The 24,124-nt window shown below is 37.7% G+C and overlaps 1 protein-coding gene across 1 annotated transcript in view; it reads left to right on the top strand.

Moving 5' to 3' along the window:
• Positions 1 to 8,861: 8,861 nt before the first annotated feature.
• The window catches only part of TXNL1 (thioredoxin like 1), a 37,670-nt gene continuing 22,407 nt past the window's right edge, over positions 8,862 to 24,124 (top strand). Inside the window, exons 1-3 of the mRNA XM_046671783.1 lie at positions 8,862 to 9,160; positions 19,368 to 19,464; positions 21,401 to 21,574. Coding sequence (XP_046527739.1) covers positions 9,063 to 9,160; positions 19,368 to 19,464; positions 21,401 to 21,574 — 369 coding nt within the window. The 5' untranslated portion in view covers positions 8,862 to 9,062. The remainder of the gene's footprint in view (positions 9,161 to 19,367; positions 19,465 to 21,400; positions 21,575 to 24,124) is intronic.

Genomic DNA, 24,124 nt, shown 5'->3' on the forward strand with positions numbered 1-24,124 from the left:
TGGGCCTGATTCTCCTAGTTTCCTCCTGATTCTAATATTCTGAACTTGGGTGGGAAATAATTGTTTTTAACATTGTGTAAATAACCAATTTGTTATCGTACAGAAGGCACTAACATTTTATTTTTATTGAGCGTCTTTAGTGCCTGGTCTTCAGATGTACTCAGAGTATGCAGATATTGCTACTCAAGAATGGACTGATGAGGGTGTGTATGTTTTGTGTGTGTGTATTGGAGGGCATGCTTGAGAAGGGGCTTTGAATACAGTGAAGGTTCTATTAAGAGTTTTATAAATTTCTTCCCTACCTGTTCTTTCCAGCCAGACAATATCTACTACACTACCATTAGCAAAAAAGAACTCCCTTTACAAGTGATTAAATGAAAACATAGATTGCTAGTTATATGTAGGTTTTCAGTTCCAAAGAGTTCATTCCAAACCCCAATACACTCTTTAAAGAAATAAAAATACAGATTTTTATTTCAGAAGTGGAGGTGTCTGAAATGTTTTTCTAAGTATCCGGTCTTCTTAATACAAACTCTAGGCAGTCTAATAACGTTTAACTTTAGATAAAAATTTCAGAAGAAAAAGCTATTTTACATTTCTGGGAAACACCTAAAATTGACTCTTGGAGTTGTCAGTAATGTTCTTCAGTATGTTCCAGAGGAGGAGATTTACGACAACGGTAAATCAATCTACGACTTCCTAGGAAACTCCCTCCTCCGAGACACTGCCTAGTGTCCCAAACTAAAGAACACAGTGTAAGTGGGAGAAAGGATCCATCTGGTCACTTGAGGCTTTATGTAAAGACGTATTTGGTATCTAAGGGGAAATCACACCCCTTTGACTGAAAAGATATTGCGCCATCTAGAGACAACTATGGGAAATGGTATTCAATTTCCTGATTCAATAGCACAGCTAGAAATGGTTTGGAAATTATGAAACAGGAGTTCCTTCCCATTTCATACTTATATTACATAAATTACATATTTTTGCCCTTGAAACATTAAGAAGAAGGCAAAGCATATCATTCGAAACTATTTTTTAAATAATTTTCCCAGCTGATAAGCAGAGTTAAACTAGTATAATATAAAATAAGTTCTTTACTTCTTCAGGAACAAGGTAACAATAAGCTATTAAGCGGCAGTTATTTGTATGGAGAATGTTGAGGTAGGTGTAATTTTGATAACTTAATGAGGGAACTTTATATTGTTTATGCGATTCATCGATAAATCTGTATCTTGGGCTTCTGCAAATACAAGTTCAGTTATTTAAAGAGGTACGTTATATCTTAGAGGAATTTATGAGGATTTTTTTTGTAGAATAAAAGTTCTTTTATTCATTATATTCTTGCTCTTGCTTTTCAAAAAATCAGAAACTGGAGGGTTTTTACCTTATTGTAGGAGGACTAAATTGAAAGAAAAAACTGACATCAGAGATTGTATGGCTATTGTATACTGCCTCTCCAACAAACACTCAAATATATATGAAACTGGAAAATTGTACCTATATTTTCTATCATGAGAATACTTTGAAATGATGAGAATCAAAGTGAAGAAATTTGGCTCAAAAATGGTGGATGGTGGATCAAAGAAGTAAACATAAGAGCTAAAACTATAAAACTTATGAGAGCATGGAGGGAAATTTTTATGACATTGGATTTGGCTATGATTTCTTGCATATGACATCAAAAGCACAGATAACAAAAAACAAAATAGGCAAATTGGAATTCATCAAAATTAAAAACTTGTGCATCAAAGAACATTATCAAGAAAGTGAAAAGACAACCCACAAAATAGGAGAAAATATTTGCAAATGATATATCCGATAAGGGATTAATATTCCAAATATATAAAGACCTCCTGAAACTCAAAATAAAATCAAAAACAGACAAAGGACCTGAATAGACATTTCTCCAAAGAAAATATACAAATGACCATTAGGTACATGAAAAGATGCTCAACATCTTCAGTCTTCAGGGAAATGCACATCAAAACTACAATACGATACCACTTCATATCCATTAAGATGGCTGTTATCCAAAAAAATGGAAAATAAGTGGTGGAAAGGCTGTGGAGAAATTGGAATCCTCCTGTATTGCTGATGGGAATGTAAAATGGTGCAGCTGCTGTGGGAAACAGTTTGGCAGTTCCTCCAAAAGTTAAACATAGAATTACTGTATAATTTGACAGTTCCACTCTGAGGTAAATAGCCAAAAGAGCATAAATCATGGAAAAGGAAAACAGTGGATTTACGGAATAGTAGTGCTTACCCAAACAATCAGTGAAGAGAAATCCCAGGATGACAGCCATGTACCAGATATATAGGATAATCAATCTAGATTAAACTGGAGGATATAAGGCTCCAGGAAGAAAATATCCAATAAAAAATTAGACAAAACAGGATGTTCAATATAATAGAAAGTTTGAAAAAATAAATACTATGATAAAGGTAAATAGTATAAGAAAATAAGAAGGCAAATAGAAATGCCAGGGAAAACAAACGGCTGTAATATAAAGTCCCATATGTCCCTGATAGTATACATATATATAACATATGTGTACACTAGTATATATCTACATGCATGTATACATATACTATATAGTGTATATATGTGCGTATATATATATATATACATTAGAGGGTGCAGCCTAACAAAACATACCTGAAATCTGGGTCAGCTCTGGCTGCATAGTTTCTAGTGTCTGCCTTGTGGGAAGGGGATGACAGGTACAGATAAAATACCTTGAATAAAGGTGAAGTCAGAGGTGTTTCCTCTGCAGTAAAAATAGATTCCCTTGTAGAGGTGGAAGAAAAAGAAAGAGCCTGAGGTCTTGGTTCCTTGAAGTGGGGGAAAGAAGTAAAAACCCAGGGAGAAATGGCAGACTGGTACATCTAGGCAGAGGGGTCCACAGGGAGCCTCAAACAAAGGGTCCCACTCCCTGAGGTAGTCACATGAAACGCAGAAGAGCTAGGCTCAAAAAGGGTATGTAGACAGAGACAGTGATCCTAGAGATCCGCACTCCAAAGCCCCATTCCCACCCCAAACCCCAGAAATTTGGCACAATTTCTGAGGCAGGCAGAGGAGGAGATAAGGTTAGGTTTTGTCCTAATTGGGTGTAGCAGAAGGGTGAGGATCCGGAGTCAAATGAAATTGACTTACAGAAAAAGCAATATTTCTTATACCCCTGATTTTGTGGACTGAGATTCATACTCATTATACTTCCTGGCCATTCATTTATTCAACCAATACTTATTTTGTACCTACTGTGTGTGAAGGACTGTGGGGGAGATAAAGCCATGTATGACATACCTCTAGCAGATCTATTTGTAAAATCAGCAAAGTGAACCATGGCAGCTAAGAGTCATGGTGGGAGGCATTCTTTCAGTGACTGGCTGAACTTGGTAAGAATGAGTGAGTCTGAAGCAAATTATATTCTTGATGAGTTAAAAGGAAAGTCAGGAGGCATTTCTGTGAAGTGAAGAAGTTTATGCATTTTCTTCCTATGTTTATCCTGGCCTGAATATTAGAACATATTCCTTCATAAAGCATTGTCTGTTCATTCCAGCTGGAAATTTTCTCTCCTTTTTCCGAACCACTATAGTATGTTCTTTATATTTCTTCTACGGTACTTAGCACATTTTAACTCTTATTATTAGCTTTTGTAGAAGTGTCATTTCTCTTTCAATGTTCCTGGAGGAGAGGTGCTTCAAAGAATTATCACATTACCTTGTACATAGTAAGTGCATAATAAATATTATGTAATAGTAGACAAAATATCATCAATTAATCTTTCTCAAAATATGGACTCCTTGCAGCAGCTACCCTGGGTGCTTGTTAAAATTCAGATTCCTGGGCCACACTCCAGCTCTACTGAATCAGAGTCTCTAGGTGTGAAACTGGGAACCCACAGTTTAATGAGCTCGCCACAGTTTGAGAACTGTGACTTTCAGGGTATGATAGTCATCCCAAGGTGTGGGATGCAGTATGCTTCAATTTGAGTGTTGACTCTGGTTCTGGGTGCTGCTGGGTAGAATTCTGAGGGTGGGGCTAGACTCTGGGAAACTGCAGCATTTAAGAGTGATGCCCGCCATGGCAAAATAAAGGATGGGGCGGGGGGAGTTTGTGTGCAACATACTTGACATCTCTGAATATGTTAATCTCAGGAGTGGAGAGAGTGTCCTCATCCTCTTAAGAATAATCACAAGCCATCCTTGCAAAGGTTTTAGAGTCTGCAAGTTTTTTCTAAAATTTTCATGGAAATTCCAGGAAATGGAGTTTTCAGAGCGACATATGCAGATTTAAAAGAAAAATGATAACATCTTTTGAAAAAAATTTCACCCACCAAAAGCTTATTTTACTTAATGAAATTAAGCATTAGCTAAATGACACAGGGAGATCAATTAATTGTGAATAGTATTTTTGTTTTACTTGTTACTGATAAGGGAAAGAAGAAATCTGGACATTCGTTGTAGCATTTTGCATGAGACTTCCTTTCCTACTTGTGCTTTTTTCCTTTTTATTATTAAATATATTATTTATAATCATTGAAGAAATTTATAAAATACAGATGAGAAAAATATCACCTACAAGAGCATCACCATGTGATAATGTCTGCTAAAAGTTTCCTTGAACATATATAAAGTCTGTTGCTATATAATGTTGAGTGCAACCTTGAGAGGACGAAGCAGCTGCATAATTGTATAATTGAATGAGTTACTCACTTCTCTGAATGTCAGCCTTGTCATCGGTAGAGGAGGGACGACAACTGCCACCTGGCTTGTATCTCCAGATTGTGTTAGGGTGTCTCACAAGAGCGTGTGTCTCCAAGGACAGAAACATGTAGGAATTATCTTTAACTTCTGAGGATTTAGCACAGTGCCTGACAAGCTGGAGGCTCTGGAGAATTTGCTGTGGCTGTTGTTGAGCTGCTCCCCATCTTAATTCACTGAATTGCACTGGTTCTCTGGATGATAACCAATGAACCCCTTGCTATAAAAAAAGGGTGCTCCTCAGTCCACATCCTTTCCATCTCTGACCTTTGACTTTTGTAATTTTCTTCCTGCCTTTCTGCCCTTTTGCTACCTCTTCTTTCTCATTTTACTCCCTATTTGTGGTTGTTCTTAAATTTCTAACTCCTTGCTTTTCTGTAAATTTCCTAATGAACTCATCTACTTTAATGGTATCAACCTGTCTTCTATCCTGGAAACTCTTAAATATTTATCTGCAGCTTGCTATATTAATGTCCTAGTCTCCAATTTCCCCGGTGTTTAATCGTTTTGTTTTTTTTTTAAATTTTTATATGTCGGGGCTGGCCCCGTGGCCGAGTGGTTAAGCTCGCGTGCTCCACTGCAGGCGGCCCAGTGTTTCGTTGGTTCGAATCCTGGGCGCGGACATGGCACTGCTCATCAAACCACGCTGAGGCAGCGTCCCACATACCACAACTAGAAGGACCCACAACGAAGAATATACAACTATGTACCGGGGGGCTTTGGGGAGAAAAAGGAAAAAAAATTTTATATGTCAGGGTCACAACAGGAAAATAATGGCACATTCAAAGTGGGTAATTGAGGACAGTTTAGAAAGAGGAATATTAACAAACCCATAGACAGGGTTTAGGAGAAGCAAAAAGGGATGGTGTTGTTAAAGAGAAAATAAAGACAAAGATGTCAGGGATTGAGTGGTGTGTGGAAAAGTGTTACTGTAAAGAAAGGGACTGGATCCACCATGACACTAGGCTCTGGGGGCTGAGAGTCGGGAAGGAGAAAGATGATAGTTCTTTTTAAACTGAGAGACCTCTTGGTATTAAGAGAGTGAAGTCTCTGGGTGTTGCTGATTAGCTGGGAGTATCTGGGCCTATCATTTAGATAAGAGCTTGCTAGGCGGCTGGAGGTGGTTCCTTCTATAAGCACGGAAGCCCATCTAGGAATTATGGGTTCCAGGTACCTCTGCTCCTTCTGAGAGATCCTGGCCTTGGAATTTTGGTGACCAGTGTCTCTGCTGATTATTTGAAGTGTACAAATCAGGATTCTATTGTGCAGTCAGCACTGCACCAGCATCAGCAGGCAAGGTGGCCAGGCCAAGGTTTCTCAGTCAGTATGTTGGTGCTACCAACAGCCAGGAGTAATTCCTGCTTCTGGGCCTGAAGGGACAAAGGAAGACAGTGGTTACAGGAAACCACAAAGGGTAATGGTATGAAGAACTTCCTGACAGGAGCTTTGGTGGCCTTTGGTGCAGATACAATCAACCTGTGTCAACACAGCCGGTTGAGAGCTGAGAGAATTCATAATCGGATCTCACTCTCTTTTACTCTTAAATCTCCAACAAGAAGCTCCCATTAGGGATTCTATTGGTCCAGTCCTTACAGGTCAGCTTCCTGGGGCTGAGAACAGGGTGAAGAAAGGTTGAGAGTGGATGTGAAGGGAGACATGGAAAATAAACAACAAATGCCCCTCTCTTATCTAACTTTTACAACAACTCTTCTTATCTTGCCTTTCAGGAATCTATAGATTTCTGAGGTCTTGCTTTCTTAAACTCCCCACCCCGACTCTCTTAATATCCACCTTAGCTGCCTTAGTTGAGACTCTTTCTCTTTGCTTCTTAGGCAAAACTGGGAGAACCATTGGTAATAATAATAATCCATCCATTATGTTCTGAGTTGTGGCCCCCCAAAATTCAGAGGTTAAAGCCCTAACCTCCAATGTGACTGTCTTTGGAGATAGGGCCTTTAGGAGGGAATTAAGGTTAAAGGAGGTCATCGGGGTGGAGCCATAGGACTAGTGCCCTTATAAGAAGAGGAAGACACCAGGAATCTGTGTGCATGTGTGTGTGTATGTACGCACGTGCATGCACAGAGAAAAGGCCATGTGAGGACACGGTGAGAAGGTGGCTATCTACAAGCCAAAGAGAGAGGCCTCAGGAGAGACCCAACCCTGCTGGGTGCCTTGATCCTTGACATCCAGACTCCAGAACTGCGAGAAATAAATTTCTGTTGTTTAAGTCCCCCAGTCTGTGGTATTTTGTTATGGCGGCCATAGCTGACTAACACATCATCATTTATAACACATCTTTTATTGAGCACCTTATATTTTAGTTCTTTGTGTACATCATCTACTATTACTTTTAACCCTCACAACCCTAGAAAGGAGTTATTATTAAGCCGATTCTCACAGACAAGAAAGCTGAGGTTCAGAGAGGCTAGTGGCTTGACCATGGTAAAAAAATAACCAGCAGAACTTTCTTAATGGACTTTCTGTCTATTTGGCTCTAAAGCCATTACTCTGTGCTGGTATCACATGAGAAAGGTATGTATTTTCTATGGCTCTGCTCTGGTTTGGTTCAGTTAGGAACAGTTCTTTTATGTTTCTGCAGCACCCTTCTCTTTTCGCGCTTCTTGGGTTTCATTTATCACACAAACTAATGACTTTCAAGTCGATAACTTTAGCCTTCTCCTTCTTCTTTAGCTCCAGATGCATCCTTCCTACTATTTACTGTGCACCTCACCTGGATGTCCTGTAGGCATCTTAACTAAGTAAACAGTCACAAGATTGAAACATCTGCATTAGCCTAGACTCCTTCCTCTGTCATTTCAAAAAATTGATCCAATTGGTCACTAAAGCCTGTGCTTTTTATCTTATAATTGTTTCTCAAATATATCATTTCCTCTTCATTTCCACTGCAGCTGCTTCCATAACTCAGTTCCCGGATCACCACAGTAACCTTCTAAACTGGTCTCAGTGCCTTCCAGCCTCCTCACTGCTACTGCAGGGGTTTTTCTAAAGACATGTGTAATAAAAAAATTGCCCTGCTTTCAGGTTAAAATACAAATTTCTTAGCTGGCTCTGATCTGACCTCCACCTTCCTCTTCAATTTCATCTCCCCAGCTAAATCTAAAAGCAAGTCATTTGATGTCATCTAGCCTAACATTTCAAAGACCACGCAGGTGTTAAGACTGCCTTAACTTGAATGCTGGCTTCACTTCCTACTAGGTGTATAAACTTGGGAAAATTGAACATATTTCATAGGGTTGTTGTAAGGATTACATGAGCTAATACACACATAAAGAACTTGTATCTTGTCTGGTACATAATTTGTTAAATATTAGCTATTATTACCAGCTCTTTCAACCCATGCATTTGCACTGCTGGTTCCTCTGCTTGGACTACCCGTCACCTCTCGCCATCTGGCAATCCCCTTTACCAAGATTCAGCTCAGGGGTCACATCTCCTAGCAAGATTACCCCGCCCCTCCTCCTATCTCATTGCAAATTTCTTTGTTCCTGTAGCTATTGCTTGCTCACTAGACTGTGAGCTTCCTAAAGGTAGGATAGTTTTTCATGTTTTCTGGTACAACTTAAAGACAGGTGCATAATATTTTCTAGACGACTGCACACAGAGCGCCCATGCGGAATGAAACCCGTAAATAAATGTTCCTAAAGTCTGTTTTGTCTAGCCCGACGACTTGCCCCGAATATGAGACAGGACTACCCTCAAACCACTTCCGGGAGGCCCTAAGACTTTAGGAAGTACCTATCCACCCCTGAGAAAACCAGGTTCGCTTTCCACTTTCCCACCCTTAGGCAACTCCTCGCTAAAAGCCTCGGGTCTTGGAATCGCGGAGGAATACACAAACTTCCGAGTCTCAGTCTGCGCCTGCGCGGGTGACCGCTACCCGGCTGCGCCTACGCCGCTTAGCCGGGGTGGGGGGGCTCCTCAGCTGAGGGTGGGGCCACGGTTCGCGTTTTAGGATTGGACGGTGGAAGCCAGAGCGGACGGAGCGGAAATGACGCAAAGGTGCGCAAGCGCCTGAGGCTCTGCCGCGCGGGGGCTGCTGGGTACCGCAGGGCTTTCCTTCCTCCGCCTGTCCCCTCCCCCGCGCCCCCGCCCCCTCGGCCGCTGTGCTCTCTGGCGTGACTCGGCACTGCGATCCCCGGGAGAAACGCCGCGGCCGCCGTCTCCTCGGTACAGGCCTCGGCTTTCCTCAGCCTCCCCGCTGCCTCTTCTGGGTCGTCTTCTCCTTCAGTTTCGAAGCCGGTGGCGTCGCGGCCGCCCTGCCGGGCTCTGTAAGAATGGTGGGGGTGAAGCCGGTCGGGAGCGACCCGGATTTCCAGCCGGAGCTGAGCGGCGCGGGCTCCAGACTCGCCGTGGTCAAGTTCACCATGCGAGGGTGAGCGGGCCCCGCTGTCCGCCCGTGCTTTCCCTTCACTCTTTCCCGGTCCCGCTGCCTTGCCGTCTCCTCCTGCTCCGGAATGTCCGGCGCTGGCCGCAGCCCCAGGCCGCTGCCCAGTTAGGCCTCAGCTCTTGGGTGTGCCCCCCCCCCCCCCATTTGTGCATCGGGGCGTCTCTGGCGGGCACGGAGGCCTGGCCAGTGGTGTTCCCCAGCCAGGGAGATCCCCGCCCGCCCCTTTTGAATCGTGAGACCGGCTCTGCTCTTGGGGGTGATACGCCTCTATTCCTCCTAGTCTGCGGGAGTGACCCTTCTTCCCGGGGAGCCAGCTGTCACTTGCATTTTAGAAACCCCGCAGTCTTAATTTACCGAACAGTTTGATTCTCTTCACCACCTGCATTTCTGTAAAGCCTCTGGGTGATTCAGATGGGGCTATCCGACTAATCCGCATAGTGCTTAGTCCTAAGGCTCAGCTAGTGCATTTTAAATTAAGTTAACCTTGGGGCAGGATGCTTTTTAATTTTTTTTTTTAACATTTTTGTTAGTTCTTTGGTTAGTAACTTTGTAACTTGGCTCCCCTATGTATGCGATTGCATCCGATTGCAGAAATTATAGTAGGTGTGTATACGATACAGGTGGACAGGTGTCCAGACGTCTGGGTTTGACCAAATAAACTCCATTTTTGACTTGGTGATTTATAAGGACAGGGATCTTGGAAGATATTAACTGTCTTTGGTTAATCTCAACATAATTTATAGGTCGTAGAGCAGGTGAATCTTCCATATTGGGTGTGCAGTGTTCCTGTGTGAGAGTGACGTATTGGACCTAGGCTTTCAGAACCGAGATTACAGCGAGTGCGTGTATTTACTGAGCTCCCTTGTGTATGTCAGCGCCTAGTCAGAAGGATTAGCGGTCTCCACCTGCTTTATCTTGACTCCCTGGCGTTGTTTACACTTAGACTAACTTGGAGAAATCTACAGGTATCGCTGTTCATGTAACATATTTTATTGTCCAAGTAACTTTATAAACGTAAGGCAATATTTTGAATTTCAAAGCAAAAAGTGTAGTTCCGGGTACATGATCAGTAAATGTTGAGTACATAAGTGGTGGCATTAGGATTAGGTAGTTTTAGGGGATGGAGGGATGCAGATAGCGATGAAGAAAAGCTAGGACTTTTTTTGCACCAGTTCTCTCTAGTACGGAATTGAAAAGGGGCAGTACATTGGATTTTATAGGGTGGAATAGAGTACTCATTTGACATAAACTTTCACATTTACTGAACTGAAGAGGATAAAGACTTCATGTATAAAGACGTGTCTAAAAGAAATGTCAAAATTCTAGTGCGTCTTCCCAGCTTTGCAATTTTGTAGTGTCTGTCTTATTATGGGAGAATATCTACGCATTTGTTAAGTGCTTATGCCAAAGTTGGAAAAGGGAAGAGATAATTTTAACAGTGAATCTCATTTTTAGTTCACTTTTCTAATTCTAGTCAGTGGGAGCATTTATACTTTTGTCTCCCAATGATAGATTCTTTTTTTCCCTTACCATAGTAGAGGGACAGATGACAAAGTAGTAAATAATTTATTAATCGAAGTGAGAAGAGTGGGGAAACATTGCTACTAAGGAAACACTTCCAGTAGTAATATGGTATCATTTAACCATAAACATAGCTACAGGCATTGATTGATAAGGCACTGTGTTATTTACTTTTAAAAAGGTATTTTGGTGGATGAAAATTTTTATTTTCTTTGTAAAAACTGAAAGCAAACAAAATGTTTGAATTTAGAAACTTTGAAGTTCAAAAGTATATTTAGGTAACATTCATAAGTCTCATAGGATTGTATTTGCCTTTAAAATTACCTTAACGTTTTGGACATTAAATACATTCCTGCAGGAACTTTATGCCGGTGTGACCCCAGATTTACATATATGGGCATCGGTATTAGACTCTCAAACAACTGTATCTGGTAAACTCATGTAAGAAACCTCTTAGATCAAAGTTAATGTCCCATTTTAGGCCAAGAACATAGTTTTCTCCAGCAACTATTTCTTCCTAACCCTACTTTAAGCTTTATTGTTTATTCTGTACTTCCATGCTTTATCCATTCTATTAATTTCACTAAAACACTATGCAGATTTTTGCTCTTCTGTTTTAAGAACCTTCAGTGGCTCTCCAGTATACTTTTTTCAATTTTTCAAATTGCTGTAAAATATATGTAACATGAAATTTACCATTTTAACCATTTTTAAATGTACAAGTCAGTGACGTTAAGTACATTCACCGTGTTGTACCACTATCACCACTATCTTTTTCCTGTACTTTTTCGTCATCTTGGACAGAGACTCTGTACCCATTAACAATAGCTCCTGAATCTCCCCTGACCCCACCAGTCCCTGGTTACCCCTCTCCACTGTCTGTCTCTATGGATTTGCTTATTCTTGATACCTCATATAAGTGGAATCATACAATATTTCTCCTTTTGTTTCTGGCTTATTTGATTTCCTTCCTTTTTAAAACTGAATAATACTCCCAATGTATGTGTATACCACATACTGTTTATTGATCTGTTGATAGACCTTTGGGTTATTTCTGCCTTTTGGCTATTGTGAATAATAGTGCTATGATCATTGGTGTGCAAGGATCTATTTGAATCCCTGCTTTCACTTCTTTTGGGTATATACCTAGGAGTGGAATTGGTGGATTATATGGTAATTCTATGCTTAACTTTTTGAGAAACCATCTAACTGTTTTCCACAGTGGCTGCACCATTTTGCATTCCAACTGGCAGTGAATGAGAGTTCCAATTTCTCTACATACTTACTACTCACCAACAATTTTTATATTTTAATAGCCAGCCTAACTGAGTGTGAAGTAGTATCTGGTGGTTTTGATTTGCATTTCCTTAATGACTAATGATGTTGAGCATCTTTTCATGTGCTTCTTGGCCATGGTTTATCTTTGGAGAAATGTCTGTTCAAGTCCTTTGCCCATTTTGAATTGGATTGTTTGTTTTTTTTGTTGTTGAGTTGTAAGAGTTTTTTATATATTTTGCGTATTAATCCCTTACTAGATAACATTTGCACATGTTTTCTCCCATTGGTTGCCTTTTCACTTTCTTTTTTTTTTAAAAAGATTTTATTTTTCCTTTTTCTCCCAAAGCCCCCCTGTACATAATTGTGTATTTTTAGTTGTGGGTTCTTCTAGTTGTGGCATGTAGGATGCCACCTCAGCGTGGCCTGATGAGCGGTGCCATGTCCGTGTCTAGAATTCGAACTAGCGAAACCCTGGGCCTCCAAAGCAGAGTGTGTGAACTTAACTACTGGGCCATGGGGCAGGCCCCTACCTTTTCACTTTCTTTCTTTTTTTTTGAGGGAGATTAGCCCTGAGCCAGCTACTACCAATCCTCCTCTTTTTTTGCTGAGGAAGACTGGCCCTGAGCTAACATCCATGCCCATCTTCCTCTACTTTATGCGTGGAACACCTACCACAGCATGGCTTTTGCCAAGCGGTACCATGTCCGCACCTGGGATCCGAACCAGCAAACCCTGGGCCACCAAGAAGTGGAACGTGCGAACTTAACCGCTGCGCCACTGGACCAGCCCCTCACTTTCTTGATAGTGTCCTTTGATGCACAAAGTTTGTAAATTTTGTTGTAGTCCAGTTTATATATGTTTTGTTTTGTCGTTTGTGCTTTTGGTGTTGTATCCCAGAAATCATTGCCAAATTGAATGTCATGAAGATTTTCCCCTATGTTTTCATCAAAGAATTTTATGGCTTTAGCTCTTAATTAGGTCTTTGATCCATTTTGAGTTAATTTTTGTATAAGGTGTAAAGTAGAGCTCCAACTTCTTTGTTTTGCATGTGGATATCCAGTTTTCCCAGCACCATTTGTTGAAAAAGCTGTCTTTTCCCCAGTGAATGGTCTTGGCACCCTTCTCCAGTATTTTTTTAAGCAATTAAAATAGTCAACATTTACATATTATTTAATCTGTGTAAGGGAGCTGTTTAAGCACTTATATTGACTCATTCAATCCTCAAAATAATCTTTGAAGTTATCCCCATTTTACAAATGAGAAAGTTGAGTCACAGAGAGGTTAAATAACTTGTTTAAGGGTCCCATTGCTGAATGCACTATTTGGATTGTTAGGTGCTATCCTTGCTCTCCCAGCCTAAGCAGAAAGGAAATGCAGGTTCATCTCTGTGTATTGCCTAGAGCCTGACATTTTTCAGTAACTGTTGCCTTGAATGATTTAGCTACAGCTCTGCCTGCAAATTAGTCTTATGACTGAGGATAATTCAGTCCGCTCTCTGATATTCTCTTCTCTACCTGTAAAATGGGAATGATAGCATGTAACCTAACCATGTAATTTAAAGAATGAAATAATATATGTGAATTATATGCTGTGGTAATGTATTTTTGTAACTGTTCTCTACAAACTGTTACTTCCTAAATATACCCAGATATGTTTTAGTGGTTAGAAGCAGTGTGTTTTGTCATCATCATTGGTGAGTAAGCTCCAAGGTTAAAAGAATATACATTTTCTCCTCCATAAAACTCAATATGAATGATTTTTGTCTTGAATTCATGAATGTATCACTTTTGTAGATATGTTTAGCGTATATCCAATTTTCTTAAAGGAGGTCTTTGTAGTTGGTGAGGTGTTATTGTTACTATCCAAGAAGAATGTCAGTGTATGTTAGGATGTTGACTTCTAAAGGTTATGGTAGCTTGTCCAAATAATATATTATATGTATATTGTATTCATTATATATTGCAAAATTGCTGCAGACTGAAGGTAGTTTACCATATTACAGAGTTAGCAGGCCCAGCAGTCTGTGAGGACCAGGCAGATAACAGTGAGTGAGGTAGGTAACTCTAAGTTAACTAGGGCACAATGAGGCCCTAGAGAAGATGTAGAGAATTTTTTTTAAGTACACTATTTTATTGAAATATAGCATGCATGTAAAAATGTACACAAGTCATTTAAGTGTATAATTTGATAAATTTTCAAAGTGGTTACACCTGTTTAAGCAATGCCAGCACTCCCGAATCACCTTCTCTCCCCCAACCTCCCGAAGGCTCCTTGTTGTCTCTCTTGAATTCTAACAGTACAGATTAATTTTGCCTGGATTTAAACTTTATAAAAATGGTATCCTGCAGTATGTAATCTGTCTGGATTCTTTTCAAGAGCATATAAATAGTTTTATTCTTGGCAGTTAATTTAGAAATAACAAAAAGGACTGTGTAGGCAGTGTTTTGGGGTTTGGGGAATAGCAGTTAAGAGTTGGGTTTTTTGATCAAATTCCAGCACTGTACTTCATTGTTCTTGTCTTTAAAATGAGGAATTGTAAAGCTTGAATGAATTTAAGGGTTTCGTAAATTGCATAACATATCCTAAGTGCTCAATGAATGCCAGTTATTTTGTGTTATTAATAGGACCAATTATGATTATGCCTGCCCATTAATAAGTATAATACATCTAGAAATTACCCATTTTAAAGTTATGCCCTGCAGAAAAATAAACTTTTGAAATATATCTTCAGAAAGCACATACATTTTCCTTACCCAGTTACCAGCTGAATGTGTTTGCACATTATTGCTCATTGGCTATTTCAGCAAATAGGAAAAAACATCAAGTTCATAAAATAGAATTTATTTATATTATGACTAAACAAAAACCTTACTTAAGAAGAAGAACCTAATGTGGTACATTCGAAGAAAGCTGATCTTGACTGGTTTTAGTAGTTAACTGTTCTAGCTGGAGCCCTGACATTAACTAGAATGTCTGATCTTGGGCAAGTCGTTTAACTTTTCTGGTTTTTTAGTTCTCACTTATGAATAATTGTTTAGGTTAGGTCAGTTTTACAGTTTTAGTTTTGTGGGTTTGGTTCTTTGTGTATTTATTGCAGAAAGGTAGAGGGTTGTCTCCTGTGTTCTCTTTCTCTCAAAAACCGTAACTCAGAATCCTTACGTATTCATTTTACATGTTGGACTTAACAGATAAGCTTTCTGTCAAAAAGAGGTTCAGAGGTAGAAAAAGAACTTTTTTTTTTTCTCTTTTGGAACTCTGGACTAGATGGGCTCTGGTCTCTTTTACAGCAAGTTCAAAGGTCCTGTGATTGTGTACTATCTAAGGGCTATGAATCAAGGTCTGTGCAAAAGAAAAAAAGAACAATCCCGAAATTTAGGCATACTTGGGGCCATAATATTTTAGAGATGAGAAAGGTCCTTGGAGAATCTAGTTTTTCTCATTTTATAGAGAAATCAGATAACTCGTTCATAAGCTCAGATAATAGTGGAAATTTGTTTGCTCTTAAGTGCTAATGTTAAGCCAGGCAAGCATTTTGCTTAAAATAACCAGTCAATTCATTTAAATGAGTATAGTGTGAAAGTATGCTGCTGTATATATTTGTGCTTCTGTGTTCTGTGACTTATTTTGACTTTTGACTGAAGTTCCAGCCTTTGATAGCTAACTGAAATTAAAGACTCTAGATAAGGTTAGATTTTCAAAGGGAACAGTTACTTGTGATGTAGCCATTATTTTTGTACTGTCTGTTTAGCTACAAAAAGTGTTTAACACCAGTTAGTGGACACCTGATTGGTGAATAGGGCCATGATGTCAGTATAATGTGGAAGTTGAGTTGGATCATATTCTATTTTTCCTAGGTATTGAAGAGCAGAATAGAAATAGAACCTTTAGCAGGAAGGAGAAAAGTCCTCAGCCGCACAGGCAGGCTCCCTTTCAGGTTTATTTTAAGAAAGTTAAAGTTGATAAAATTAAACATGTGTGTCTGCACCCAGTGCTTGTTCCCCAGAGGGGTTCATTCTCAGTGTTGCACTTCCTTCTAGCCTCATCTTAATGGCAGCCCCATGCCTCAGAGCTCCACTTCCATATGGATTGTCACAGCACCGCTAAGTGGGCACTTCTACTTGATTGTTCTTGTTCATTTTGAATATCCTCTGAGGTAACCTCTGGGTCTGAGCTACCTGCCTGGCTCTTCAGGTATTTCCTGAGTACTAGTTGTTGTTTTTCTTAGGGATATTTTTACAAAGTTGCGTAGGTTTAAATGGTTTGCCTCAATCTTGTTTTTCTTATAAGCCTTCTGTTTTTGAGTGCACGCTTTTGCAGAAGGAAGACTTTTCAGTAGTGATTATGCTGAGGTATAGCATTATAGCATTATGTTATAGTATAGCATAAATACCTGTGCTTCATTTGTGGCATCTGTTTAAATGCAGTTAATGTTAAATTTTCTATTCTCAATGTATTTAATATTTTAAAAGATAAACTCTTCATTATAAAAAAGTAAAGGATGCAGACGCATGAATAGTTTAAAAAGTCTCTCCTAGACTTTCTCTCTTCCTTTTCCAATCCTGCTTTGCAGAAATAATTAACTATTTATTGTGTGACCCACCTAACTTGTTAGTATGTATTTATATATATAAATACATCCTTTTAATGTGATCATACAGAACATTTTATCATGAGACTTAGTTTTCTTTTAAACAGTACAAATTATCCTTATCCCCTGGTGTGAATGTGTCATAACTTTTAAAACTTTTTCTCTCTTGATTGCCGTTTAGATTGCCATTCTAATTTTTTACTATTACAAACATTGCATTGAACTTCCATATTATTTTGAAATTGAGTGTTATGATAGAGTTGACATTTAGAAATTAGATTGCTTAATCTTGGTTGTATTCGTTTAAAATTGATAGATAGTGACCAAATGGCCCTTTCAAAAGGATCTACCAATTTGTATTCCTATTTACAATGTTTGACTTATTAATAGCTTGAAGTATTTTGCTAAACTAAACCTAGTTTTACTCAACTATAAATGTTTATTTCTTTATAATTTAGTCTCAGAGCCTATTTGAGGATTGTTAAATCCAAAAATCTGATTTCCGAAGCACCAAGTTTAATATTTAGGAACTTAATAGTTATTTTCTTAGCTTTTCGGTGAGAGGCTTAAGGATGGCATAGGATGAAAATGCTGATTAAATGTTAAGAATGAAGAGGGAGTCACATCTTGAGATTGAACATTTGTGAGTTTGAACATTTTGTGCTTTAAAATTTACTTTTCCTGTCTACTAAAGCCAAGATTTTTCTCATGTTTTTTGAGCTTTTATTAGCATATAATGTATGTAGTGCATAATTATAAATGTATAGCTTAATCAGTTTTCACAAACTGAACACATATTCCTGTCTAATCAGCTTCTGGACAAAGAGAACATTACTAGCCTCTTGAAATCTTTCTTATTCCTCTATTCTGTCACTAACTCTCACAAAGCTAACCATTGCTTTGATTTATAATACCATTGATTTGTTTTGCCTGTATTTGAACGGTGTATAAATGGAATCTTATAGTGTACTTCTTTCCTCAGTATTATTTGTGAGGTTAATTCATGTTTTTGCACGAGGATATACATCAGTCATTTCATTGTTGTATAGTATCTCTCTGTTTGAATAACTACAGTTAATTTTACTCATTCTCTTATTGATAGGAATTTGGGTAATCTCCAGTTTTTGGCTATTAGAAATATTACTACTATCAATATTTTTTCAAATACCATAAGGTAAACATATGGAGACATCTCTGTTGTTGGTATACCCCAGAAATGAGCATAAATCTTGCTTTAGCAGATATTGCCAGTTTCTTTTCTGCCCCTCTTAATGGTTATACCTGTTCGCACTTTCACTAACAGTTAAGTTGCTCCACATTCTTGACAATATTTCATTCTTTCTTATTTTAGCCATTTTGGTGGGAGTAGTTTTAATTTGCATTTCCCTGGTTTCCCTAGTGACTAATGAAGTAGGACACCTTTTCATATTTGACAGTTTGGATAAACTCATTTGTCAAGTATCATCAGTTCAAGGGTTACCCTTCTTTTTCTTTTGGGTGTCAGTATTGTTCTTATTGATTTGTAGAAGTTCTTTACATATTAGAGGTATAAGTCCTCTGTTTGATATGTTCACAGATAATTTTTACCAGTCTGTGGGTTGTCTTTTCACCCTCTAAGTGGTATCTTGATAAACAAAAGGTCTTAATCTTTTCCAGTTTATCAAGTATATTCCAATATGTCAATTCATTCCTCTTTTTTTTTTTTTAAGATTGGCACCTGAGCTAACAACTGTTGCCAAACTTTTTTTTTTCCCTACTTTTTCTCCCCAAATCCCCCCAGTCATAGTTGTATATTTTAGTTGTGGGTCCTTCTAGTTGTGACATGTGGGACGCTGCCTCAGCGTGGCCTGATGAGCAGTGCCATGTCCGCACCTAGGATCTGAACTGGTGAAACCCTGGGCTGCCAAAGCAGAGCGCTCAAACTTAACCACTTGGCCATGGGGCCGGCCTCCATTCCTTTTTTCTTTAGTGCTTTTTCTGTTTTAAGAAATCTTTGCTTGCTCTGAGGTTTTGAAAGTATCTGTATTTTTTCCTAAAACCTTATTGTTTTACCTTTCACATTTAGATCTGTAATCCACCTGGAATCAGTTTTTAGGTATGGTGTCAGGTATGGGTGGTTCATTTTTTTCCCCATGTGAATATCCAGTTGACTCAGCACTGTTTATTGAAAAGACTGTCCTTTCCCCACTGTACTGCTGTGGCAACTTTTTCATAAATCAGGTTACTGTTATGGATTGGGTCTGTTTCTGGACTCGGTTCTTTTTATATAGGTCAGTTTGTTTATCCTTGTATCAATACTGTACGCTCTTAATTTATAAAGCTTTGTGATAGTTCTCAATATCTGGTAATGTAATCTCTTTAGTTTTAACCCTCAAAATAACTTGAGCTATTCTTGGTATTTCCCTATAAATTTTAGAATTTAAATTTGTTAATTTCTCCAAGAAAACCTGCTGGGATTTTACATTGATTCTAAAGATCAAATTGAGGAGAATTTACTCCTTGACAATATTGAGTTTTGCAGTTCATAGGCATGGTATACTCCTCCATTTATTTAGATACTTAATTTCTTTCAGTGAGAACAAAGCTGGAAGACTTTAACACTATTGGACTTAAAATAAATCTGTAGTCATTAAGACAATGTGGTATTGATGCAAGTGTATCTAAATAGTCCAGTGGAACAGACTAGAAAGTATAAAGCCAGGTATCAGAGTTTGCTTTGTGTTTTAATTGGCAGGTTCTTTAGAGTATAAATTGATACAATCTTTGGTGTTATTTTAGCAAGCATCTCTTTTACCTTTCTCACAGGTGTGGACCATGTTTGAGGATTGCCCCAGCATTCAGTTCTATGAGTAATAAGTATCCACAGGCAGTTTTCTTGGAAGTAGATGTACATCAGTGTCAGGTAAGGGAAAAGAGTCTCCTTTCATTAAAAATTTATTTGCAAATTGATTTCAATTTCAACATTAATATCATCCTTCATTTATTTATGTTTTTATACACTTATTACTTATTCTTTTGAAGATAGGAAAATGTTATATTGACATGATTATTGCAAATGTCTTTATGGCTGCATTAGTTAAGAAGGGTAGTCCAACATTAATTGCTTCTGGGTTTGTTTATATTAATATCCTTCTGATATAAAACTAATGTTGTTAAACTAATAGGTCACCCAGCAGTTCTGTGTTTTACATCTTTGTTTATTTTTTGCAAGTCTAGAATTATATCTTTTGCTAATGAGGTATTGGCTGAGCAGAAAGCCATGGCAGAGAATTCTTGGTTATAGTTTGCTTTGAACTGATCAGTTTGTAATCTTAGCTCCAAAGATACCTACTCAGCAAAAACTTTAAAATGTTATTTACTGTTGATTGAGCCACAGTGTTGTGGGTAGATTGCCCTGATCACTTAGTTGGAATGGCTATGTGACAGTTCTACATTTGCATATGTAGAAATATGGGGGAGTCGTTTTGGAAAAAAATATTGAGGAAGGCTCTTTTGAACACTAAAAATACAGTCTTCAGCTCTGACTAAGGTACAGCTCTTTAGCAGTTTTGTCTTTGTTACCTTTCTGAGTGTGAGAAAACTTCAGAATGTTTATATAGTTTGCAGTTAGTAGTTTGGGGATTTGGTGTAAACCCTATATTGCGTGTTTATTGTCCAGCACTACTATGTCACATACTACTGAACTGTAGCACTGGCCCTTATTTTAAGTATTCATTACCTCTAATCTGGAAGTGCTGTCTTTTGGAGTGTGCTGTCCTGTATGGTAGCCATGGCTACCTGTGGTTATCGAGCACTTGAAATGTGGCAAGTTCAAATTGAGATGTGCTGTAAGTGTAAAATACACATAGGATTTTGAAGGCTTAGAATGAAATATAAAATATGTCATTAACTCTTTATGTTGATTATGTGTTGAAAATGCATATATTAGATTCACTGGAATGTGTTATTAAAATTTATTTCACTTGTTTCTCTTTACTTTTTTATTATGGATACTAGAAAATTTAAAATTACATATATAGCTCACATTGTGTCTTACATTATAGTTCTTTTGGACAGCACTATTCTAAAAGCTCAATCATATTTTTTTGGGTTTTTTTTGTTAGGGTTAGAGAAGATATCTCCATATAAACTATGCTTTTTTCCCCTAAACAATATAGTGTACCTCTTCCATAGTATTTGAATTGTAAGATGACATATTTGCTTTACTATTTACTGTATAATTCTCATGAAAAGTTTAAACCATGAATCAGTGGTTATTAGCTAATTTCTGTTCAGTAGTTAGTCTTATAATAGTGTGGAGTTGGAGCAGAATTTAAAAAGATAGCTGTTGCAGTGTGTTTGATGGGAGACCAGAAATCATTTCTATAAGAGTTGAATTGGGTGATTTCAGTGCAACGGATGTTACCTCCTTTTCACAGACAGATGGTCTACTGGTTTTCACGTGTGTGCTTTTTCCTACTACCAGTGGTTTGTGTTAACCTATCAATACCCTTCTTGATTACTTCATTTGGGAAACAGCATGTACTTACGAGAGAGCTATTTGGTGTTGTAAAGCACCATTTCTGTATTGGGAGCTAATTGTTCTACTGGATGAAATATTTAACACAAACTGACAAAAACGCAGGGTAGTTCTTCTTTGTGGATATAAAGCTAATATAATATAGTTGTGCCTCTTAGGAATAGATCTGCTTTTTCTTAAATAACAATTAGGAATAAATGATTTTATATGTTTTTAGTTTATGTTTGTGATATTTAACTTCCATAGAGATGTAGAATGAATATTCAAGTGCTTTAAAATTAGTTTTAATTTATAACGCTGTCTAACTTGCCAATTCTAGGGAACAGCTGCTACCAACAATATATCAGCAACACCAACATTTTTGTTTTTTCGAAACAAAGTGAGAATTGATCAGTATCAAGGAGCAGATGCTGTGGGATTAGAAGAAAAAATCAAGCAGCACTTAGAAAATGACCCTGGAAGCAATGAGGACACAGATATTCCAAAAGGCTATGTATGTAGACTCAGAAGTGAAATCATGATGTATCTTGCATTTGTCATTGTTTGGTTAAAATTAAATTGACTATATTTTATCTTCTACTAGTTCAGAATACTTTCAAATAACTTTAAAAGTAAATTCATTAGCTGACTATTGGGTTTTGGCTATTTGTGTATATTTTAACCTTAAGCCCCCATGATAAACTATTTTTCCTAAATTTCTGCTGCTAATTTTCTTTGCCACTTTTTAAAAAATCTGTTTTCTGAACTATTTAATAGCCTTTGTGTGTGTGTGTGTGAAGATTATTGGCCCTGAGCTAACGTCTGTTGCCAGTCTTCCTCTTTTTGCTTGAGAAAGATTGTTGCTGAGCTAATATCTGTCCCAGTCTTCCTCTGTTTTTCGTATGTCGGACACTGCCACAGCATGGCCTGATGAGTAGTGTGCAGGTCCGTGCTTGGGATCTGAACCCGTGAACCCCGGGCCATGGAAGAGGAGTGCACAAAACCAACCACCGTGCCACTGGGCCAGCCCCCCTTAATAACCATTTTTAAACATTTGTTTTATCCTTTTTTCCCCCCAAAAAAGTGAAGAAATGTGCGTTGGAAACATTTTCCAGTTTTTGACCATTGTGTAAAATGACTTGTAGATTTTAATGTATGACCAGTATATACGGAACTACATTTCCTGCCGTTTACTATAGTTTTCTCTCTTTAAATGTATCCCCTATTTTCTGACACTATTAAAAAAATCTAGTTACTGATTTTGTTTTAGAAGCAGATGTGACTTTGGTATTGCATATGTTTTTCTGAGTTTTGAGAGTAAGTTATTATTCTAAATAATAACTCAAAGACTTAAGAACTTAAAAGTTCTGAAAACTACGTAATATGAATAGTTATAATGTAATATCTTTATATTTGAGAGCTATTCAGGAAGGAAGTAAAATTCAGAAGTAGCACTTTGTGGTAGCCAATTTGTTTATGCAAATTGGAAAAGTGTGCATACCAAAATAAAAAAATATATATATTTCTTAATTTTTCTTGTTATTAAATTATTGTATTGGCAGATCAAAAAATGATTTTTTAGAGGCTGGCCCTGTGGCCTAGTGGTTAAGTTTGGTGCTCTCTGCTTCAGTGGCCCGAGTTCAATTCCCAGCCATGGACCTGCACCACTCGTTGGTGGCCATGTTGTGGTGGTGACCCACATACAAAATAGAGGAAGACTGGCACAGATGTTGGCTTAAGTGTTACTTCAAGTTAAAGCTAATATATGAAAAAGGATGTATCAAGTACATTAAAGCAGATCTGTGTTATGGGGCTACAAGTCATTTCTCTAAGCCCTTTAAATTCATGCTGAATAAGGAGAATCTATATTCAGGTAAGTATGAGAGATTCTTTTTGTGTGTGTTGGGGGTGACTTATGTCTTTAAAAAGTGTCTTTAACATGTGGTACTAATGTTAATTACTTTTAGTTAGGGAAGTGCAATTAGTATTTATTTAAAAAGGACTGTTAAATAGTAATTTGAAATTGTAATCTGTTAGAAAGTATGAACATGTAAGTCAGGGTTGTAACACCCTTTGGAAAATTTTGGAAATCGTTTGACTTGTATAACTGTTGTGTTTACGTCTTTGTATTTTTTTTTATTACTAAGAGTGTTTGCGTGAAAAAGTCTTATAAGTGCAACAGTCCCACCACTTATTATACATCAGTTAAGTGTGATATCAGTATTTTGGCCTCAGGTAGGAAATAAGCAGGAATAAATGAAATTTTAAGAAGTAAAAAAAATTTAATTTTCATGCAAATATTATGAATACAATGTGAAAAGCTATTTAAAACATTTTCATTTTTTTCATTAGGTGTCAATCAAGACATTAAAGTTTTGAACTATTAAGGTCTTAACAGGGTTATTAAATATTTAAAACTGGTCATGTGTTCCCAAGAAATGTCATTGTTCTCACACGAAAATAGAAACTTAGTGAGAGTCACTGTATGAAAACGTGTATCTTAAGTTGTAAGTATAAGCATTGCAAAAGTGTATTGACAGTTTTTAAATAAAACTTGACATTTCTTGAAATAAATACTTTTAGTCGTTATGTTTTAACATTAAGAGGCTATGCAATTATTTTTATACATCTGTAGTTTTGAAACTCCTAATTTGACTAGAGCCAGAGTAAGAGAGAGCGTGTATTCTCTTTTAGGGAGATTTGAGATATTACAAAAGATGTAAACATGATACTCAAAAGGCTAAGAATCATAATAGATTCTTATTCAGAAGTAAGAGAGTGTTTTTGTGAACTTGAAATGTTTATTGAAGTTGGGAAAGTTTAAAACATTATATCTCTCGTCTCCCATATTTGCTAAGAAAAGAACAGTATGGCTTCAAATAGCCCCTTATGCCCTCTAAATCCAGTCGTCCTCTCCAGAAGTTTGAATGCTAAACACTCTGAAATTGAACTTGCATTTGCATGTGTTCTGAATTTTGAGGCTTGTTGGTGTATTTTGGTATTCTGACCTCTGAACTCTAAGCTTTGGTCTATGAATTTATCGTCATTCATCAAAATGAAATCA

Source organism: Equus quagga, chromosome 9, assembly GCF_021613505.1.
Source record: "Equus quagga isolate Etosha38 chromosome 9, UCLA_HA_Equagga_1.0, whole genome shotgun sequence".
Classification (NCBI taxonomy): Eukaryota; Metazoa; Chordata; class Mammalia; order Perissodactyla; family Equidae; genus Equus; species Equus quagga.